Consider the following 21,067-nt stretch of genomic DNA (forward strand, 5'->3'; position numbering starts at 1 on the left):
ATACTGTAAAATATATACCTAACACAAAAGTTTCCTGAAACACTACATACCGTCGCATTCTATTCTCTTTCTATTTTTCAGTGTTGTTTTTAAGAAAATGTTGGTTATAACCTACTCTACTGATTTCAGTTTGAAAATTACTACTCTGGTTTAACCATTTTTTAATAAAGGAAAGAGTCAAGTGGAAATGGGGAGACCCTTTGGTTCTGGGATTTCAGCACTGGAACTAAAGGATAAAGGGAGAAGCCCGGGTCCCCCTGCAAAACAGAGCAATGTCCCTGTGTGACCCTACAGCTCAGCTTGAGGGAACCAGGAGCAAGAAGTCCGCAGAGGCCCTACCTGGGGTGTCAAATTCACCTCCGGCCTTTATCCTTGAGTTGGCTGGTGGGAAATATGGCCAAGGTCAGAGAATTTGCTTTCAAATCTAAAGACTAGCCGTCAAAGAGAAAGCAAACTAGGTCTACAGACAGCAGATAATGGAATCAGATACAACCACACAAAACTAGCACACAGATTTCAAACTAAAACGATAAGCCATACCTTTTTAGATTTATTTTGGAGGGTATATCCTCTGTACCAACCTGTCAGGGTAGAAGAGAACACAAAATCTTTTGTTATCTGGGACAATATAAAGACATTAGCAATATACGTCCTCATCTTGTTAGGATACTGGGATGGAATCCAGGAGACATTTAGCAGACAATATGAGCATTCTGGTTTATTATGCAATAAAAATCTAGATCTATTTCAGAGCTTTATTCTCTTGATAACTAAAGGATTTAAAATTCACTTAGAACCATGCCTCGTCCCTACTCCTTTGGAGAAAGGATAGAACAACAACAAAAAAACAAGACAGAAGGCAGCCCAACCTCTCAACACCTTAATACCTCTCAGCATTCAATGAATGTTTTTGTATAAATGAATATGAACTTTCATCCATTTATATACATTCTGAAAGTCACCTTATACTATTACAATAGATTATACTATTAAAATAGATATTTAAAAATAAGTTTTATATATTCTCTCCCTCTCGCTTTCTCTCCTACTCCCACTTCCCTCCTCCCCAAGTTCCCAGGTTAAGAACCAATATTCTGGAACAATTTTAAATCGGAGTAGCAAACCTTATATATATAAATATTTACACCTAAAAACAAACTGAAATAAATAATGAAACAACATTTTAAACAATTCTTGGCAATGCTACAATACCCCCTACAATGAAAAGATTTTATGTGTTTGCTTAACGAGGCTTTAAGTAAAGTCTTTAACTTCCTTTTAAAAATTCCGATCAATACACATATTCCTATGGATGTTTTCCCACCCTCTATCTTGTAAAGGGAGTATACAATCTAATTTGTCCATAAACAGATATTGTATACAAAATATTTATTGAACAGCTACTACAGGCAATTCACTGTAATAACTTTCCTCATTCCCCATGCCCATGAGGCATCAGTGTGGTCATCTTGCTTAAGTAAGCGCTGTTGTCCGTGGTCCAGATGTGTAAAGTAGCCATACACACACAGTGAGCAGACGCAGGCTGTAATGAAAACTTTAGGCATCATATTTCTGGACAAAACTAGTATATAACTGGAAATATACACACACTCCAATGTTCATAGCAGCACTACTTACAATAGCCAAGACATGGAAACAACCTAAATGTCCACCAACAAATGAATGGATAAAGAAAATGTGGTACATATATACAGTGGACTACTACTCAGCCATAATGCAGTAACATGGATGGACCTAAAGATGATCATACTAAGTTATATGCAGAATCTAAAATACGACACAAATAAACCTATCTACAAAACAGAAACAGACTCACAGACATAGAGAACAGACTTGTGGTTGCCAAGGGGGAGGGGGATGGGGGAGTGATGGATTGGGAGTTTGGGATTAGCAGATGCAAACTACTATATATAGAATGGATAAACAACAAGGTCCTACTGTATAGCACAGGGAACTATATCCGATATCCTGTAATAAACTATAATGGAAAAGAATACAAAAAAGAACATATATAACTGAATCACTGTGCTGTAAACCAGAAGCTAACACAACATTGTAAATCAACTACACTTCAATAAAAAAAAAATTAAAAAAATACTTCAGGCAGCTGTTAATAGCATTCTAGAACTCTCTTGTAATTTGTTCTATATAAAATCATCGAACACTGGACATGCAATCTATTTTGGATATGTTAAAGCAGAGAGTTGAATTTACCTTCTTTGAGCATGGATTTATTAATATTTTCACAAATTTTAAACTGTCAGTATTCACACATGTTAAGGATTTTGCTATTTTTTACCAGTTAGAATGGGGTATTATGCTGTGAACTGGTTATAGGTTTGCATCAAGGCCCATGGTTGACAAAAAGATATCTGAACAGGAAAACACTGCTCCCAATTTAAGATGCCAAAATGCACACGAGATCCAGTTATACCCACACCAAACAATTCTCCCAGGCCTCAAGAGTCTTCACCCATCTATACACACTTGCTTGGTTCTGCTAACATGTGAAAATGACTTTTGCGGGACTTCCCTGGTGGCGCAGTGGTTAAGAATCCGCCTGCCAAGGCAGGGGACACGGGTCCGAGCCCTGGTCCGGGAAGATCCCACATGCCGCGGAGCAGCTAAGTCCGTGCGCCACAGGTACTGAGCCTGCACTCTAGAGCCCGTGAGCCACAACTACTGAGCCCGCAAGCCGCAACTACTGAAGCCCACGCGCCTAGAGCCCGTGCTCTGCAACAAGAGAAGCCACAGCAATGAGAAGCCCGCGCACCACAACTAGAGAAAGCCCACGCACAGCAACGGAGACCCAACACAGCCAAAAATAAAAAATAAAATTAAATAAACTTATTAAAAGAAAGGAAAATACTTTTGCGTGAATAAATGGCTTCAACTCCATCCTGGGCTGGGAAGGGGGAGGCAAGCTGAGAAACAAGACTTTAGTCTCTTTCAAGCAGTTTTCATCTCTCTATGTCCTATAAACCCAAGATGTTACAACACAGACTGGGTCCACTTTCAGAGGGGAATTTATCTGTACTTTTGTCAATAATGTTTTTGCACAGCTATCCATCACAGAATTATACTTCCAAAACCTGTCGTTTTTGAAAACTTTTTTTTTTTTTACCTCCTATTTTTTACCTCAAAGTCTTCTCTAGAATTGTGGTGTGTGCATAACCCCTATCTAAAGGCTCAAAATTACCACGCTGAATTTTACAAAAGTGAACGCTCACGTTCCTTGGCATTAGGTAGTAGCAGAACACTGTCTATTTCTGGAGTTTTCATCATAGACTGTCAGGACTCCATGAATTCAATAGCTTAAATGCAAGGGATTAGTAATAGTCCAAGAGTAGGTCTGCTCATTTCCACATTACCATCCGGGGTTGTGATACAAGCAAGAACATGATTTTCCAATTAATCCCAATATTTAAAGCAAGATAATTACAGTTCAATATGGTATGCTACTGAATGCATATCAACAAGCAGCTATAATCAATGAGTTGTGTGAACTGGTCAGAATCTCAGATGCTTTCTTAAGTTAGAAACTGAAGGAAATGGTGGGGGGATGGTGAGTCCAGAGGACTAGTCTCACTTATAATTAGGTGAAATGACCGTCTCAAAAAAGTAAGCTTCCAGCAACCATGTGGAACATCAAAAGTGATTCTACGCTAAGGGTTGCTCTTCGGTTCAGGAAAAGTCATTTCTGTTTTCCTGGGACTGCCTCATTCCAGAATAAAAATCTGGCCTCTCCAATTTAAAAATATCAGAGAGTCCTTAATTCCATTGTCAAAGTCGCTTACTTTATCTGGTTTCTCAGATCATCTCCATCAGCCAAGACTCCATCACCTGCTCCATTTCACCTCACCTGTCCAGATGCATCTCTGGCCACTGCCCACTTTCTGGCTCCCACAGGACAGGTCCCTTACTCGGCTCCTCGCCCCCTCTACATGCAACCATTCAACAAATATTTATCAAGCACTAGGTTTAGATACCACGATGCAGTGGAGAGCAAGAGTCATCATGAAGATTACACTCTAATGGAAAATACATACATATATAGATAGATATATGATGATCTCAGAGAATGACAGTGCCAGGAAGAAGCACTCAAGGAGAGCACATGGCAGAAAATGCTTAGTAAACATGGGACATGATGTCACATAAGGTGACCAAGGAAAGGCCACTGTGAGAAGCTAAATGGAACCAGTCACGAAAGAGGAGACAGCAACAAGACGGTGGTCAGAGGGAGGCATGATTCTGGGCCCTGACTGCCTATTAGATTCAAAATACCGATGCCTGGGCCACATCTCCAAATACTCTGATTTTACTGGACTCAGGTGGGGCCCATGCTTCTAAAAAGTTCCCCTGGTGTTGCTACCGTGCACCACACACATAGGTATCATGGACCATGGAGGAACTGGGGTTTTATCCTAAGCACAAGGGGAATCCCCGGGAAGGTTCTAAATGACATCATGCCTCACACTTTTAAAAGATCACGCTGGCTGCTCTATAAGAATGGATTGTCGAGGTGAGACACGGTGGAGAAAGGACACCAGTGAGGATACTGGCAGGTACAGCGAAAATGGGGAGAGATGAAAAGATGGAGGACCTATTTTGAATCGATAAGAGTTGCTCATGATTTAGCTGGGACTAGCCATTAACTAGGGGAGGAAAGGCAAATACTCAAGGGTACTTAGGTCTTGGGTGTAAGCAAATGAGTGGACAGTATTCTTCTTTAGTAGGAGAAGACTGAAAAAAGAAAAACACTGGGGAATAGGAGACAAGAGTCAGGAGACCTATTTGGTCTTCTGCTTCCCATCCTGAACAAGTGAGCCCTGAGCTATTAGGTGGGATGGGGCAACTTAGGCATCTGCAAAGGTGTGGGTGGGAGGCTCCACACGGGACCAGGCTGGCATGGGCTGTCAGAGCCCAAGCAGAACCAGGTATGCATCCATGTGGGCGTGTGGGGCTCACATGGGGCATTGGAGCCTGAGTGGGGTGAGGAGAAGGCCATCCACACAAGACTTGGGGCGGGGGTGGGCTGCCACAGGTTATCAGAGGTGAGGAAGCCGTCCACGTGGGAGAAGGTGGTAATGAAGATGGGGAGGGGTTACATGCAGGGGAATTGACCAAGTACACAAACATATTAGAAGTAGTGGAAGCCAGGCTTCCTGCTGTCACATAAGGGAGTTACAAGTACAGAAAGAGAAAAAACTGGAATGAACTCTGTGACGCTGAGTTGGAATTGAAGGTATCCCCATGTACTCATGACTTTCAAAATGCGTACAGAGGTCAAAATTCATAGAGGTGTTAATCTGTAATTTATACACACATGCATATTAGCCCTAGCTCTGCTGAAATACCTATTTAGTTTCTATTTTTCTGGCCCTGATACAGCTGATGGAGATCTCAGAAAGAAGCCCTGGAACTGGCCCAGAGAGCATCCAGACCAAACTGAAGCCAGAGGACAGAGGATTCCATGAGGAACAAATCCAAGGAAATAAATGGAACTGTGAAATTATCTCATTTGTCTGAACATATTAGAGGGAGGCAAATGATTTTGTCAGAAAGTCTGGCTATGAAATAGAGGTAGGTCCACAGAGAACCGAGAAAAAAGAAATAACACCTCTAGAAACACCTATTATTCAAGAAAGGAAATGTTATCAAGGTACATGGATAGGTTCTGCTTGCTTATACCCCATGGGCACAATAATCTAAATAATAACTATTTTTAAAAAAACAAAAAAATTATGAAATATCTATATTGGGAGAGCTCCATTAGGGACAAATAGGTATATGTGTGCTTGGTGAGGAGTATAAGAGAAGAAAATCCTTACCTTCCATAAAGAGCAGTGAATAAATAAAAATAAAAATGGAAATAGCAAGTAATAGAGGCATGTTATTTAGAAATGAAAAAGGCATATATCACAAAATTGGCTGAAGGAGCTGAAAATGGAATCAGAAACCAAGAGGAATTGGGAAAGGACTGTTGTTTTTCATTATAAACTTTGTAGAAATGACTTCACTTTTAAAACTATATCATTTATGACAATGACAAAATTTTTAAAAAATACACTGCATACACTTCTTGGTAAGCCAGGACTAGGCAAAGGCACAAAATAGGGAAAGAAAATAGATCAAGGTTGAGGGTGGCGTGGATTTGACTACAAAGGGACACAGGAGAATTCTGGGGGGCTGACAGAACTGTCCTATCTCTGGATTGGGGTGGTGTTTCACGATTGCATGCATTTGTCAAAAAGCCTGCTGAACTACACTCAATGGGTGAATTTTACTTAATGCAAATATACTTAAAAAAAAGACATGAGATACTATTATACACCCACCAGAATAGCTAAATTTAAAAATGACTGGATATGGCTAATTGTAACTCTCTTACATTACTGGAAGTTTCTTTTAAGATTAAAGATACACATGACCTATGATCCAGAAATATCCCCACACTCCTAAGTATTTCCTCAAGATCAATGAAAACCTGTATCTATAAGAATACTTTACGAGAATACTTATCAAAGCATTCTTAATAGCCCAAAACTGGAACCCGGCAAAATGTACATCAATAGAGTATCGACAAACTGTGGATATTCATGTAATGGAATATTAGTTGGCAATAAAATGGAATGAACTACAGTTATAAGCAACATCATGGGTGAACCTAAAAAACATTATGTTGAATAAAAGAAACCAAACACAACAGACACGCATAATTCCATTTATATAAAGTTGAAGAGCAGACAAACTAATCAATCCATGGTGATCTAAATTAGAACAGTAGTTGTCTTTTGGGAGTGGGAATTATATGGAAGAAGGTGATAGGGAACTTTCTGGAGCACAGGAAATATTCTATATCTTGACTTGAGTATTAGGCACATGTGGTATATTCATTTGTTAAAACTCCTTGAATTGTATACCTGAGTGCATTTCACTGTATATACATTTTACTGCAATTTCTAAAAACCATGACAAATGTACACTAGCAAATGAACATGACAAAGTATCCAACTCAAAGTGACACAGAATTCAACCATAAAGGCATTGCTCAAATATTACTGAATATTCTTGTTGGAAACTACCTTGAAACCAGTTTGAGTCACGTGTGAAAAATCAAAGCTTTTACTCCAATTTCTCCACTGCTTTTACTTTGTTTTGTGCCTCCCCAATGACAGTATTAATCTTACTCACTTTGCGCTCCAAAACTGATTCTGAACGAGTCCTGCTATTTCCAAAAGTTCAACACACATTGGAGATTCATTTATTCATTCAACAAACAGATGCTTAGGAGAGCAAGACCTACAACATCTCCATCCTTCTTGGTCTTATTTTATAACAGGAAGAGAAAAACATATACATGTGAACACACAAGGCTATGAATAAAGTCATTTCATAAAGGGCTAAAAGTTATGAAGGAAGGAGTGACAATGCACCCCAATGTTCACTGCAGCACTATTTACAATAGCCAAGATGTGCCTAAATGTCCATCGACAGAAGAATGGATAAAGAAGATGTGGTATTTATATACAATGGAATACTACTCAGCCATAAAAAAGAATGAAATAATGCCATTTGCAGCAACATGGATGGACCTAGATATTATCGTACTAAGTGAGGTAAGTTAGACAGAGAAAGACAAATATCATATGCATGCAGAATCTAAAACAACGATGCAAATGAACTTGTTTACAAAAACAGAAACAGACTCACAGACATAGAAAACAAACTTATGGTTACCAAAGGGGAAAGCTTGGAGGGAGGGATAAATTAGGAGTTTGGGATTAACATTACATACTACTATATATAAAATAGATAACCAACAAGGGCCTACTATATATCCCAGGGAACTCTACTCAATATTTTATAATAACCTATAAGGGAAAGGAATCTGAAAAAAGAATAAATACATACGTAAGTATATGTATGTTTAAATGAATCACTTTGCTGTACACCTGAAACTAAGACAGCACTGTAAATCAACTATACTTCGAGTAAAAAAAAAAAAAGAGTGACAAGTGGAGGTGGGGTTACTTCAGTGTATGTGGTTAGAAAATTCTCTCTGCGGACAAGCAACTGGAGCTGAAGATTCACATTGCTAATGTGGTCACTCATTTATTATACATAAAAACATTTATTCAACCCCAGCCGCCAGACACTGTCTTCAAGGGAGAAGGAAATAGATCGTAAACAAATAATGAAATACAAAAGGCCCTTTTTCTTTTAACATCTTTATTGGAGTATAATTGTTTTACAATGGTGTGTTAGTTTCTGCGGTATAACAAAGTGAATCAGCTATACATATACATACATCCCCATATCCCCTCCCTCTTGCGGCTCCCTCCCACCCTCCCTATCCCAACCCTCTAGGTGAACACAAAGCACCCAGCTGATCTCCCTGTGCTATGTGGCTACAAAAGGCCCTTTAATGGTAATGCTTGGAGACACTGGCACACAAAGGGAAGGGTATGAATATGCTGAAGGCAATTACTGACCCGGGACTCTGAAGATCTTTTTGAACCATAAAAGCACCATTTAGATGTGTAAGGCATGGAGCATTTTGCAAAATCTCTCCTCATTTTGCAGTCGCAGGATAAATTTGTTTCCTCTCCGCCCCCTCCATCAATAAATTATTTTTTTATTATGGTAAATTATATATAACATAAAATTTAACATTTTAACCATTTTTAAGTATACAGTTCATTGGCATTAAACACATTCACACTGTTGTGCAATCATAAATAAATAACTTTTGACTTCCCGGGAATTAAAGGCAAGAAACAGATGGGGAGCCGTTGTTTCTATGTACCCTCACTGTGTGTGTGTCAAGGGTGGGTCCATAAAGGAGAAGCAGGTGTTAAATCCTGTTGTTTTTTTAAGTGTCACTGGCCTGGTAGCTCCCTGGGTGAAGCACAGTTAATTAGGCCAAGGTCAAAGTTCCATCCCTCGTGGACCAGGTAAGCCTGTCAGGTTTCCATGGCCACAGCCTGCCCTCCCATCCCCAGTAAGTGTCCCTCGGAGAGATGGCTGAGGTCCCTCCCTCTAGGGAAGCTGGGAAGTAGCCACACTGGGTGCAAACCCCTCCCGGGACAGCCGGCTTGGTTGTTGCATCTTTATCTGAAGGCAGCACAGAGCCCTGGGGGTTCAGGATGTCCACCTTCTGAATGCAAGGACCATCTCAGTGAGGCTTTTGAAACTTAAGTTCAAAGGCAGAAAGTGGAGGGATGCAAAGACAGTAAAAGACGATTCTATTCTCTTGTACCTTTTTGTGAGACAAATCAGCCATCTGGGTTAATGATCTGATCAATTTTGTGCCTTTGAGACAGGCGCATCCAGTAACTGCTGGAAGTCTGAGCTCCAAAGAACTCAGAGTTCACGGAAACCTAACACCCTCACCTCAAAAAGAGGAAACACAGGCAAGGAACTGAAAAGGTTGTCCAAAGTCAAGCGGTGACTTACTAGCTAAGCTGGGGGTCCGAGCACAGGTCTCCTACTGCCCAGTTCATAGTTCGCTGCCTCCTCAGCTCCCCTGCTGGGGGGATGGCAAATGGGACACTTGCTCAAGGCACTGCCTCTCAGAGGAGGGAAGCTTGGCCACAGAATCCTCTCAACATAAACCCCACGTGCACAAGCACGGCAAGTCAGCAGAAAAGAAAGAGGTGTGGTTTCCATCTTTCATTTCTTGAATGAACAAGAAAGAGACCTGTCTTTGTGGTACCTGGCACACAGCAGACACTCAATAAACTTCTGATGAATATATTAATGAGAAAGAGAACTCCCAGAGCTAGTGGCCATGGATGGAATAGACTGATAGAAGGTCCACTAAAATCTGCTCCTCTGGGGTGAGATCTGACTGCAAGGTCTGAGACACCCTTCACCTCTCTCCCGGGAATCCTGTGCCCAGTAGGCAGAGGGGGTGGGGCCCGAGCACCTGCCCAGGAGGCCAGAAAAGAAGAGGCACTGCTCCTTATAAGGAAGATTCGTTGAAATCAAAAGGCCTGGGTCTCCATCCTGGTTCTGTGCTCACTAGCTCTGCGGGACTCCATTTCTTCAACTATTAATTTCAAGTAATTAAGGCTTTGATCTCTCAAACATCCTTCCACCAAAACATTCCTTTTTCCTCCCCCATTTCCTCACCTCATAAAATCTAACTCCATAGCTAACAGGCAGAGAGAGGTTTGCTCTGGTTGCCTACCATGGATGGTGATGGTAAGACTTCTCCTTTCAACCAGCACACACCTCCTTAGACAAACGGAGACACCTGGTCCAGGCAGTGGACCAGCGGGAGGAGTGGATCCAAGTCACGGCCAACAGAACGGAGGGGTGACATACCCAAACGTCCCCCACAAAACTGGGAATCTCTCTGTGACCTCACAGACATCCCTGAAGCTCAGTGAGAGGGAGGAAAGAATTTCCTCCAGTCTAATCAACCTACTGACTCTGGTTTGCCCATTCCCTTTCAATTTTCTAGATATGGCTTTTTCTTTCTTTCTTTTCTAAAGCAAAGTAATCCTGGCAGCCGTTCGTCCTTTTGGCTCTTGGCTCTAATTCCCATCTTCTGTGGTCCGTTTCTCTAACTTATACAACCAGTTCAAGCAAGCCAAAATGAATGGATGCAACATGTAGTTTTCTCAGTAGTAGCAATGAATTTGCTGTACCTTATTCTTCTATTGGTTTTGTTATCATCACACCAATATTTGTAAGATGGATGAGAAAGGGGTACAGGTTTGTGGGTGAGGTATCATTTCATCAAGCAAGATGCATTGAAGGGGACTTCCCTGGTGGCACAGTGGTCAAGAGTCCGCCTGCCAATGCAGGGGACACGGGTTCGAGCCCTGGGCTGGGAAGATCCCACATGCCGCGGAGCAACTAAGCCCGTGAGCCACAAATACTGAGCCCGTGTGCCACAACTACTGAACCCCGCACGCCTAGAGCCCATGCTCCGCAACAAGAGAAGCCCGCATGCAGCAACGAAGACCCAAAGTAGCCAAAAATAAATAAATAACTAGATAGATAGATAAATTTATTTAAAAAAAAAAAAAGATACATTGAAGGAGTCTCGCTTTTATAAGGAACTATGCTGGGCTCTGGTGGGGGGGCCTCACTCAAGGAGTTTGGGCCTCTAATAAACCCCAACTCCTGATCTGGAAGACCTTCTAATCTAATTGCTAGTAAAACAGAGACACACAGGTAAGGGGGGAGATATAAACTTGCCTGTCTAGTTAACCAGGATTTCTGGAATTTCAGTGCAGACTGCTTTTTCCATGAAACCACCTAAGCTGCCTGAGAAGGACACTGAGATTAGAGGCGAGAGATGAAGGAGGGAGGGAGGCTCCAGTAAGATAGGAAACTCATCCCGGGCAGAGGCGCTGGAAATACGTGAGCCTTCGCTCAGAGGATGAATCAGCTGAAGTGAGGAAAGCCCTCCAGTGTGACCCCGCCCTGAACCTAAGACCCCTTCCACCTGGTCCCCTAGACACCTGCTCCAAGTTCCTCAGTGGAATGCCTCTTAAAAGTGAAAGTGTGAGACTACAGCGTTAGACTCCAAACGTGAACCGCAGGGCCCCACTTTGTGGACCCGGACAGCCAGGGGTGAGGAGACACCGCCAGGGGTGTGATAAGACAAGCAGTGACAGAAGCAGAGGTGGAACCCAAGAGTGGTGACAGCATTAAGAGTCCTGGTGGCAAAACATCAGAAGCAAGAGGAAGAATATGAACCACGTGCGACCTTCCCAGAGCGTCAGAGCCAAAGACCACTGGGTCCGATCCACGTGCCCTATTTACTAACTCAGATGGGAGGGCACAGCTGCGGACCCGAGCTATACATCCACAGACACGCAGGGAGGGAGAGACTGCCACGGGCTGGGGGGTCAGAGACACTTCCAGAGACCTCTCTGCTTATCTCATCCTCCCCGACCCACCTGCCACACCTAAGAGGCTTGGACAGACTGTCCGTAACGGTTGCCCACCGCCTCCGTCATGCTTCCCTGGAGCGTGTGGGTTGCAGGAGGGGGACCAATCTCTCTGGGGGGGGAATGATTCTGCTCTGCTCCCCGAAAACAGACATGCCTACCTGCTCGGAGGAAGCCAGCTGTTGAAAACTGGCCGGGGAGGAGATGTGTGTGGAGGGCAGATGAGGCACTCAGCACCGGGGCTGAAGCGGGTCCAAGCACGTGCTGAGCTCGGAGGGCAGGGAGGAGACCGCTGGCCAGAGTGACTAGTTTGCATGGACGAGCCACGGAGGGAAGTAAGTCCAGAAAGAGCTCACCCTGATACATTTGGGGTGACGGGAGACTCGTCTGATAGCCAATCAAAACACATAAGAAGGGGCTTCCCTGGTGGCGCAGTGGTTGAGAATCTGCCTGCCAATGCAGGGGACACGGGTTCGAGCCCTGGTCTGGGAAGATCCCACACGCCGCGGAGCAACTGGGCCCGTGAGCCACAACTACTGAGCCTGCGCGTCTGGAGCCTGTGCTCCGCAACGGGAGAGGCCACGATGGTGAGAGGCCCGCGCACCGCGATGAAGAGTGGCCCCCGCTTGCCGCAGCTAGAGGAAGCCCTTGCACAGAAACGAAGACCCAACATAGCCAATAAATATATAAATAAATAAATTAATTTTTTTTAAAAAAACCGCAAAAGAACCTACCCCACTGTGGAAAACTGTCCGTTATGTCCAAAATAGAAGTGTCATTTCCTCAAAGGCCTCGGGACGTGGAAAGCGCACTCTCCTTGGATTCCATGGGACCCTGGGTGGGAATCACAGCTCTGCCATTTCATAGCTGTGTGAATGTCTTCAAGTTTCCTAACCTTGATATTCACATTTATTAAACAAGCATCGGTAACTGATCTCCCAGGATTGTAAGCACTGAGATGCAGTACATGAAAGCCCTTCGCTCAATGCCTGGCACGTAGAGGAATGGAAAACGCCAAAGTTGGAATGGTGAGGACCCCAGGACATAATCCAGGGACCGGCTCCTACTCTTAGGGCCGTCATCTGCTTCCTATGCTGATGACAGTAGGAGACTCTATATGGAGTTCTCATTCATTTGTTTTCTGAGGCACGCATCTGTGCTCTCTGGAAGGAGGAGCAGAACCTCTCTAAATTATTATTAAATTACCAATGACAAACGTAGCAGAAGCTGGAATCGTGCTGGGGGTAGCTTCTCCCCAGAGCCCTCGGGGCTGATAAGAAGACATACTTTTATTTTCCAACAGAATAAGTTCCCTGCCCAAAGAAAAGGGTAGAAAACATGACTTTAAGGGAACGAGAACAAGAAAAAGTAGAAGAAACAACTTGGGCGATAGAAAAACCATATGACAGTGGCTACAACAACCAAGAAACACGGTGCCGAACACCCCAGGGCCTGAGCAGAGACTGGATACTGCCTAAGGAGAACTCAAAGGTCACCAGAATAGGTGACTCTAAGGCCTGGTTAAACACTCAGTGGGCAATGAATCTGCCAGTAACACATATTAAAGAAGAAAAAGTCCCCCTGACCCATATCCTTCATTTCCAACTATATCAACAGGTTCTTATTCCCGCATGGTGAAAACTAAACAAGCATTCAAGGTTAGGAATTTAGTGTACATTGTTCCTGTCATTTAAAAGACAGGCTAAATTGCTAGGTACAGCTGTTTAAAATCTATTTCATTTGTCAAAGTGAAAGGCACACACATTTAATACTCTTGTTCAAAAGACAATCATTGAGGATGCCTATACAGAATATAAGGGTTAGACGAATAATCTTCAACGAGAATCTTTCCTGTCTTGCCTTGTCCCCTCCCTAGGTGTAGCCTGAATTATACATGCAGGTGTAGGTGTTGCCTGAATTATACATGGAGGTGAGGCCAGGAAAAGAAGTGATGTTCTCGAGCTTTTGTAAGACTCCTTTGTAGCACATAAGTTTTACAGGTAGCGAGTTTCCTGCTCCTACAACACTTTCTATGGAATGATTTGCCTCCGTGGGTTGAATAAAATGGGGGTGCTCTAGCAGAGGGTTAATATTTATGACGCCTAGGCCTCCTTATATGCTTTTAAAGATCATAAATTACTGACATTACCATGAGCAGAGCAGAGGCATCTATTTATCCTTCTCTCTCCAGATATAGGCAAGAGGAGAAATATCTAATTCCAATTTGCCCTCAATCAATTTTGAACTTTCCTCTAGGCCTTTTTCTTTCCACGAACCCTCCAGAGTCTTCCCCAGTCCCACGACGGTTTGATGGGCTATATGTTGCAATGGGGATGAGACACCTAAGGCACTTTTGATAAAAGTTACATGCCAGTGTGCGTGCACATGACTGATTCGCTTTGTTGTGCAACAGAAACTAATACAGTATTGGGAAGCAATTATACTCCAATAAAGATCTATTAAAAAAAAAAAATTACATGCCAAGTAATGTGAATGTCCAGCATTCAGAGGTGAGAAGACGGCCTGAGTGGGCATGTACGTGCCTGGGATGCAAGGAGCCTGCTCATGACTTTGCCGCCTTCTGGACCCCTTGATACCACCAAGATCCCTTGGAGACCGAAACCAGAGCCTTCCTCGCGAGAACCTTCCTCTACAGCACCCCCAGTACACCTCTGCTTTCAGGCTGAGCTTGCCTCCTTCAGCACGTGGGCCGCGGCCCAAACGGGCCAACGCCAAGTACCAGTTCACGACGAAGTAACCGAATAAAGTCTCCACTCAGAAGACGGTTCCGAACCTGATCCTCGAAGATTCTACACTTGCCTAGACGCAAATAACACAAATTTTCAAGATGGAATTTTAGAAGAACATTCGAATGTATCTCAAAAGGAAAAACAGGAGAAGGCATTCTCTTCTGGATAAGATTAAACCTGAGGTGGGGGGAGGGATAAATTAGGAGATTGGGACTGACATATACACACGACTATATAAAAAATAGGTAACTAATAAGGACCTACTGCAGAGCACAGGGAACTCTACTCAATACTCTGTAATGACCTATATGGGAAAAGAATCTAAAAAAGAGTGGATATACGTATATGGATAACGGATTCACTTTGCTGTATGTCTGAAACTAACACAACATTGTAAATTGACTATACTCTAATAAAAATTTTAAAAGATTAAACCTGAGATGAGACTTTTCACCAGCTCTACTTTTTAATTAGTTTTTTTTTTTTTGTAAACACCCTCCTACTGCCACACACATCTATGGAAAAACACATCTCGGGAACATGTGTCTCCAGGAGTAGTAGCTGACCAGCTGTCCTTAAGGTAAAGGTCAAACAGCTGTGGGAAGTGACCGGCACACTCACCAAAATGCCACAAGGCCTACCTTGCGTTCAAGACTCGAGCCAAAATGTTTGCACACAATGCTTGTCGTAAAATCCAAGCTGTTGGGCTCACTGCCATTTACGCTTGAGAAAGGCAGTTGTTTTTCTAACTAGAACACGGTGAGGTTATGGATTCTGAATTACAATAAAGTTTCAATTATCTTGACTAATGGGGTAACAAAAGTAAATGAAAGGTACAAATACATCGAATGCCTTATTTCAGCTTAAACCCAGTAAACTTTTACACATGGTGTTAAGAACTGACTTTTTAAAATCAATTTTGATTTTGTCTCTCACTAGTTTTATGGTCATTGGGCATGGCTGATCAAAGAGAGAAGGAAGTGAATAGAAAAGAGGAACAATAAAGGGAAGACAAGACTGCCAGGCTGACTCACTGTTGCACAGGATAGTAGGAGGTGACAATACAACTTCTCAAATCAGACGTTTTGAAAAGGTTTGATAGGACCTTACTGTATCATGGGATCCAATGGAGGGTTCTTTTTCTGTTTTAATTTTATTGAAGTATAGTTGATTTACAATGTTGTGTTAATTTCTGCTGTAAAGTTATACACATATAAATTCTTTTTTCATATTCTTTTCCATTATGGTTTATCACAGGATATTGAATATAGTCCCCTGTGCTCTACAGTAGGACCTTGTTGTTTATCCATTCTATATATAATAGTCTGCATCTGCTAACCCCAAACTCCCAATCCTTCCTCCCCCCACTCCCCTCCCCCTTGGCAACCACAAGTCTGTTCTCTGTATTTGTGAGTCTGTTTTTGTTTTGTAGATATGTTCATTTGTGTCGTATTTTAGATTCCACATATAAGTGATATCCTATGGTATTTGTCTTTGTCTTTCTGACTTACTTCACTTCGTATGATAACCTCTAGGTCCATCCATGTTGCTGCAAATGGCATTATTTCATTCTTTTTTTATGGCTGAGCAGTATTCCATAGTATATATGTACCACGTTTTCTTTATCCATTCCTCTGTTGATGGACATTTAGGCTGCTTCCATTCCTTGGCTATTGTAAATAGTGCTCCTATGAACATAAGGGTGCGTGTATCTCTCTGAATTATAGTTTTGTCTGGATATATGCCCAGGAGTGGGATTGCTGGATCATATGGTAATTCTATTTTTAGTTTTTTGAGGAACCTCCATACTGTTTTCCATAGTGGCTGCCCCAATTTACATTTCCACTAACAGTGTAGGAGGGCTCCCTTTTCCAATGGAGGGTTCTTAATACCGCATCTCAGAAAGATGCCTATTAAGCCTCTTAGAAAAAACTCCTCAAATACACTCTCTTCTTTTTTATGCCTCTGTTAGAAAGTTTTGTCAGCTACGGAGCTAAAATTTAGTGCCATGTAACTTTACCTACCCATCATAATACTGCCCTCTGTGCTTACTCAAAAAAGCTTGCTTTATAAAGATGAGACTCAAAACATGTATAGCCCAAGTCATAATCCATGTCTATATCTTTTCATATCATAAGGTAGTGGATTTCTTGATTAAGGTGCATTTCAAAACTGGCCTCATTCCACACAGAAGAAATATATATGTTGGGAACCTCCTGTATACAGACAAATGCTCCTTTTTATTTCAACTTTTCAGGATTGCCTGTTTCCTCTGGTTCCAATACAATCATTTGTGCTCTCCTCTGGGTCTTTAACAAATTACACTGAAATAATATAAAACTTTATGCCGTACCTGCCTCTGCAGAGCTTGGAACGCCTTTGAGACATTATCTCATTTTGTTATTTCCAACAGGAGCCAATTGTGTTATGTTTACCCCCAGAAATCACTGTTAACACCAGTCACCCTCTCTCTTAAGCTTGTGAGTGGTTTACGGAGCTGAAAATGAGTTAAATAATGGATATGAATCAAAGGCAAGAAACCAGTACCCATTGGTGGAACAAAAAACCCTGAGCCTGAAATCACCTGTGACTGGAATTTGGATAATTACAGGAGAGGAGAGCTTCATGGCAGCAGGGATGCTGAAACCTTACTTTTCAAGTCATTCTCATTAATCACGTTCAATTCAAAGAGTGATCCGATTTTAGATGAAATGACCATGACACAAAGAGAGTTCAAATGTCTTGCCCACGGACAGTTACCCTAGATAAGATAGGGACAAAGCCATCCAAACTAACGTGGTCCTTCTCCTTTCACTCTCCATCACTTTCATCTGCCTGTGGTCTATATAACACCATCCTTTTCTCCCCATAGCACTTATAAGTATCTGAATGTTTTTGTTCACATATTTTGTTCACTTGTTTTGTCTATCTCTTGAATGAAAACCCTGTGAGAGCAGAAACCTTGCCATTTTGTCACTCAGGTGACCTCAATGCCTAGAACATCTCTTGTGGTCAATAAATGTAGTTGGCACAGAAGAGCATAATACTTGCTCAGCGAGTCCTGTTGAATGAATAAATGACCACAACTGGAATCTCCCCCAGGTATCAGTGCTTTTTCAGTCATGCCCATGGATCTGGGGTGGGAAAGAACACTCAGATGAAGAACAGCTGTCTCACTGCCAACTCTTTTCTGGTTAAAGAAGCAAAGACATGGCAGTGATTACAGGCAGGCCAGTGCCAAAGAAGAAGAAAGGCAAGGACACTTGTCTTAGTCCTTGAGGACTTCTGTTCCCTGAAAAAGTTTCTGAAGGACAACAATTCTTGGTGGTCTATAAAAAATGAGCAATATACAGCTTCTCAGTCAATTCTACTCCCTTCCCTTATTTTTAGTAACAAATGACGTTCAGGGGCAAGATTACAGAGAGGAACGGTGATAAGGGATGAGGAATGGTAACTCTCTCATGTGCACTGTGGTCTCCTGTTTTGGAGCCAAAGCTCAAGCAATCAGCCTGGCAGTTCCCCAAAAGGTTAAACACAGAGTTACCATATGATCCAGCAATTCCACTCCTAAGGATACACCCAAGAGAAATGAAAACATATGTCCACACAAAAACTTGTAGTTCATGGCAGCAGCATTATTGATAATAACTAAAAATTGTAAACAATCCAAATGTCCATCGACTGATGAATAGATAAATAAAATGTGAACTAGGCCTACAATGAATATTATTTAGCAATAAAAAGATATGAGGTACGGACACATGCTACAACACGGATGAGCCCCCGATCATTTTAAGTAGAAGAAGACAGTCACAAAGGACCACACGTTACATGATTCCACTTACATGAAATGTCTAGAATAGGCAGACCTACAGAGACAGAAATTAGGCTGGTGGCTGCTGGAGCTGGGGGGTAAAAACCACTTATGGGTAGAGGGTTTCTTTTGGGGATAATGAAAATGTTCTGAAAGTAGACAGTGATATGGTTGCCCTACTTTGTGAACAGAGTACTTTGTAAATAATTATTGAATTGGGTCAACTGGATGGTATTTGAGATCTATCTCAATAAAGCCGTTACTGGAAAAAGCAGCTCACGCGGTAACCAAATCCATCACGTGGTCTGCACAGGGCAGGGCAATGCTGGCGTCTCATGGAAGGAGCAAAGCGGCCCTGCCCTGTACTATCGGGGGTTCTGTGGAGGTGGCCCCATCCCCCTTACTCTCCACACTACCTTGCTTTGCTCCCACAGGCTTGCCCTGGTCTCCCATTTATCTTCACTCATACAACAGGCTTGCTGAGCACCTACTGTATACTGGGAGCTATGCTAGGCACGGGCCCTGCCGATGCAGGAGGAGCAGGCCTTCAAGGAGCTACCACTTTTGGAATCATTCATTCAACCACAGGGCGGGAAACAGCAAAAGGAGAGTCCTCAGTGGAATTCTGTTGTGGGCAGAAAAGAATTTTTCAAGTGCGGGTTCCAGAAAGGTGAACTCATGTCCACACCAGAAGAGCCCACCCAGGTCTGGTATGCAAATATCTCAAAGGCAGGGTGTCTGGCGGGGTGGGACCCCTGGAGTCAGCGCTGACAGGAAGCTGAAAGACACAACCCCCGCCCCGCACGCCAGGGCCATGAAATGGTGCCAGCACCACCCTTCAATTCCATCTGGCAGTACTGTGGGTGTTTCCACTCTGTTTATTTTTTTAAAGGAAAGAGGAGATGGGGGAGGAGGGCTTGAACACAAGTTATTACTCAGCATTTCCATCATGTTTAATGTCTGCAAAGCCCTCCTGCCCTCACTGCGTCCTGAACTGCCTTGAATAATCAAGAAACTTGAGAACCCAGCCAAGAACACAAAGTACTTAGCAGATAGAAGTACCTATCACTGCGTCTGGCAATGCACGCACCATTAAAAAAATTAATCCCATAAAATAAACACTAGTTTAAACCTTAAGCCAGTATAATCATCTCTGTAAAGCTGACCTGCCACTCGGCAGTTAATGAAGTGAATAAGCTCATGCTCTAAATCTCCCCATTCACACCCTGACACATGTCCACTTTTACAGAACGGGCACTGACATCCTTCTTTTTTAAATTTTATTATTCGTTTATTCATTCATTCATTCATTTATTTACTTTCAGCCATGCCTTGTAGCGTGTGGGATCTTAGTTCCTGACCAGGGATCAAACCCGTGCCCTCTGCCTTGGAAGCACGGAATCCTAACCACTGGACCACCAGGGAAGTCCCTGACGTCCTTCTTTGAAATGAAAGAATTCTATGGCTGGCCCCCCAAGCATTTTATGGTAACAATTAACAAGAAAATTGGCTTCTTGCTGTCAGGACCTCCAGCACCTGGATCATCATAGTCCAGACGCAGCAGTGATCAAGTAACAGTTTTTTGTATGACTGTCAACTGGGCCAGCACTTCTGGCAAGTGTACCGCTGTGTAAGTTGTAATATACTAGGTGCACTGTGGTTTTTGGACTCAAGCTCCGGAAGGTATTTGAAACAGACGTGTTTGTGTGTTTACATTTATATTCAACCAAGCTTGGTGACCACATTAGCTTGGTCCATAGGAGTGCTACTTTTAGGAATGCTCATTGGTCGATTGGGAGATTGCTCAGTAAATAAAAATAATACACACACTTAAAATTACCATTAATATGAATCATGTGAGGACAAAGTGTTTCAATCAACTATTTTAAGAAACATTGGGGTCACATAAAAATGAAAAAAAGAATTTTGAAAATGTATTTAAAAGGTATCATCTGCTTGACTTCAGATCAGCTCTGTGCTCTTCCCTCCCACACTCTGCAGGTCAATTAGAAAAGCCTGACAATACAACACACACACACACACAGGAGCTAACATGGTAAAGAATTACCAGGTATAGATCTGAAAAAGACCAAACTCAGAAAGATGAGACCAGCATTGGGGGCTGCTTTCCTCTTGGGGAATCTGCTGAATTAAGAAAAGATTCCTGAGCGGCTAAGCAGCATTTCTGACAGCCTTGTGGGGTCAGGAAAGCCCTGGCACTGCCAGTGAATTGGCTGCAATTTCAGACAAAAAAGACTAAGGAAAAAAGCATTACTGCAGATGAAGATAATGATAAAAAGTTTTACAAACAGGAATTAAAAGTTGGAATTGTCTAATATAACAATTCTAAAATTGTATGCACCTAAAAACAGTTCTGAGAATACAGAAAGCAAAAAACTGACATCACTGTAAACTGACGCAAACTGCAATCATGGTGGAAGATTTAACACAGTTCTCTCAGCAACAGAAAAAGCAGAAAGAAGTTTAGCATATAGCGAATTTGAAAAAAAAAAAAGTGACAAAATCACAATCTAATTGTCATCTATAGAACTTTGCACCCAGTAATC

General features: G+C 42.4%; 1 protein-coding gene across 3 annotated transcripts in view; it reads right to left on the minus strand.

Annotated features, from left to right (window-relative positions):
• DOCK5 (dedicator of cytokinesis 5) overlaps window positions 1-21,067 on the minus strand; it is a 217,608-nt gene that overhangs the window by 131,055 nt on the left and 65,486 nt on the right. For 2 of the 3 annotated variants that reach the window (XM_059926860.1, XM_059926857.1), the window contains exon 3: window positions 541-581. The exons of the other annotated variant lie outside the window; for it this stretch is intronic. In XM_059926860.1, coding sequence (XP_059782843.1) covers window positions 541-581 — 41 coding nt within the window. The remainder of the gene's footprint in view (window positions 1-540; window positions 582-21,067) is intronic. 3 annotated transcript variants of the gene reach the window in all.

The sequence above is a fragment of the Balaenoptera ricei genome, chromosome 6 (assembly GCF_028023285.1).
Source record: "Balaenoptera ricei isolate mBalRic1 chromosome 6, mBalRic1.hap2, whole genome shotgun sequence".
In the NCBI taxonomy this organism is placed as follows: domain Eukaryota; kingdom Metazoa; phylum Chordata; class Mammalia; order Artiodactyla; family Balaenopteridae; genus Balaenoptera; species Balaenoptera ricei.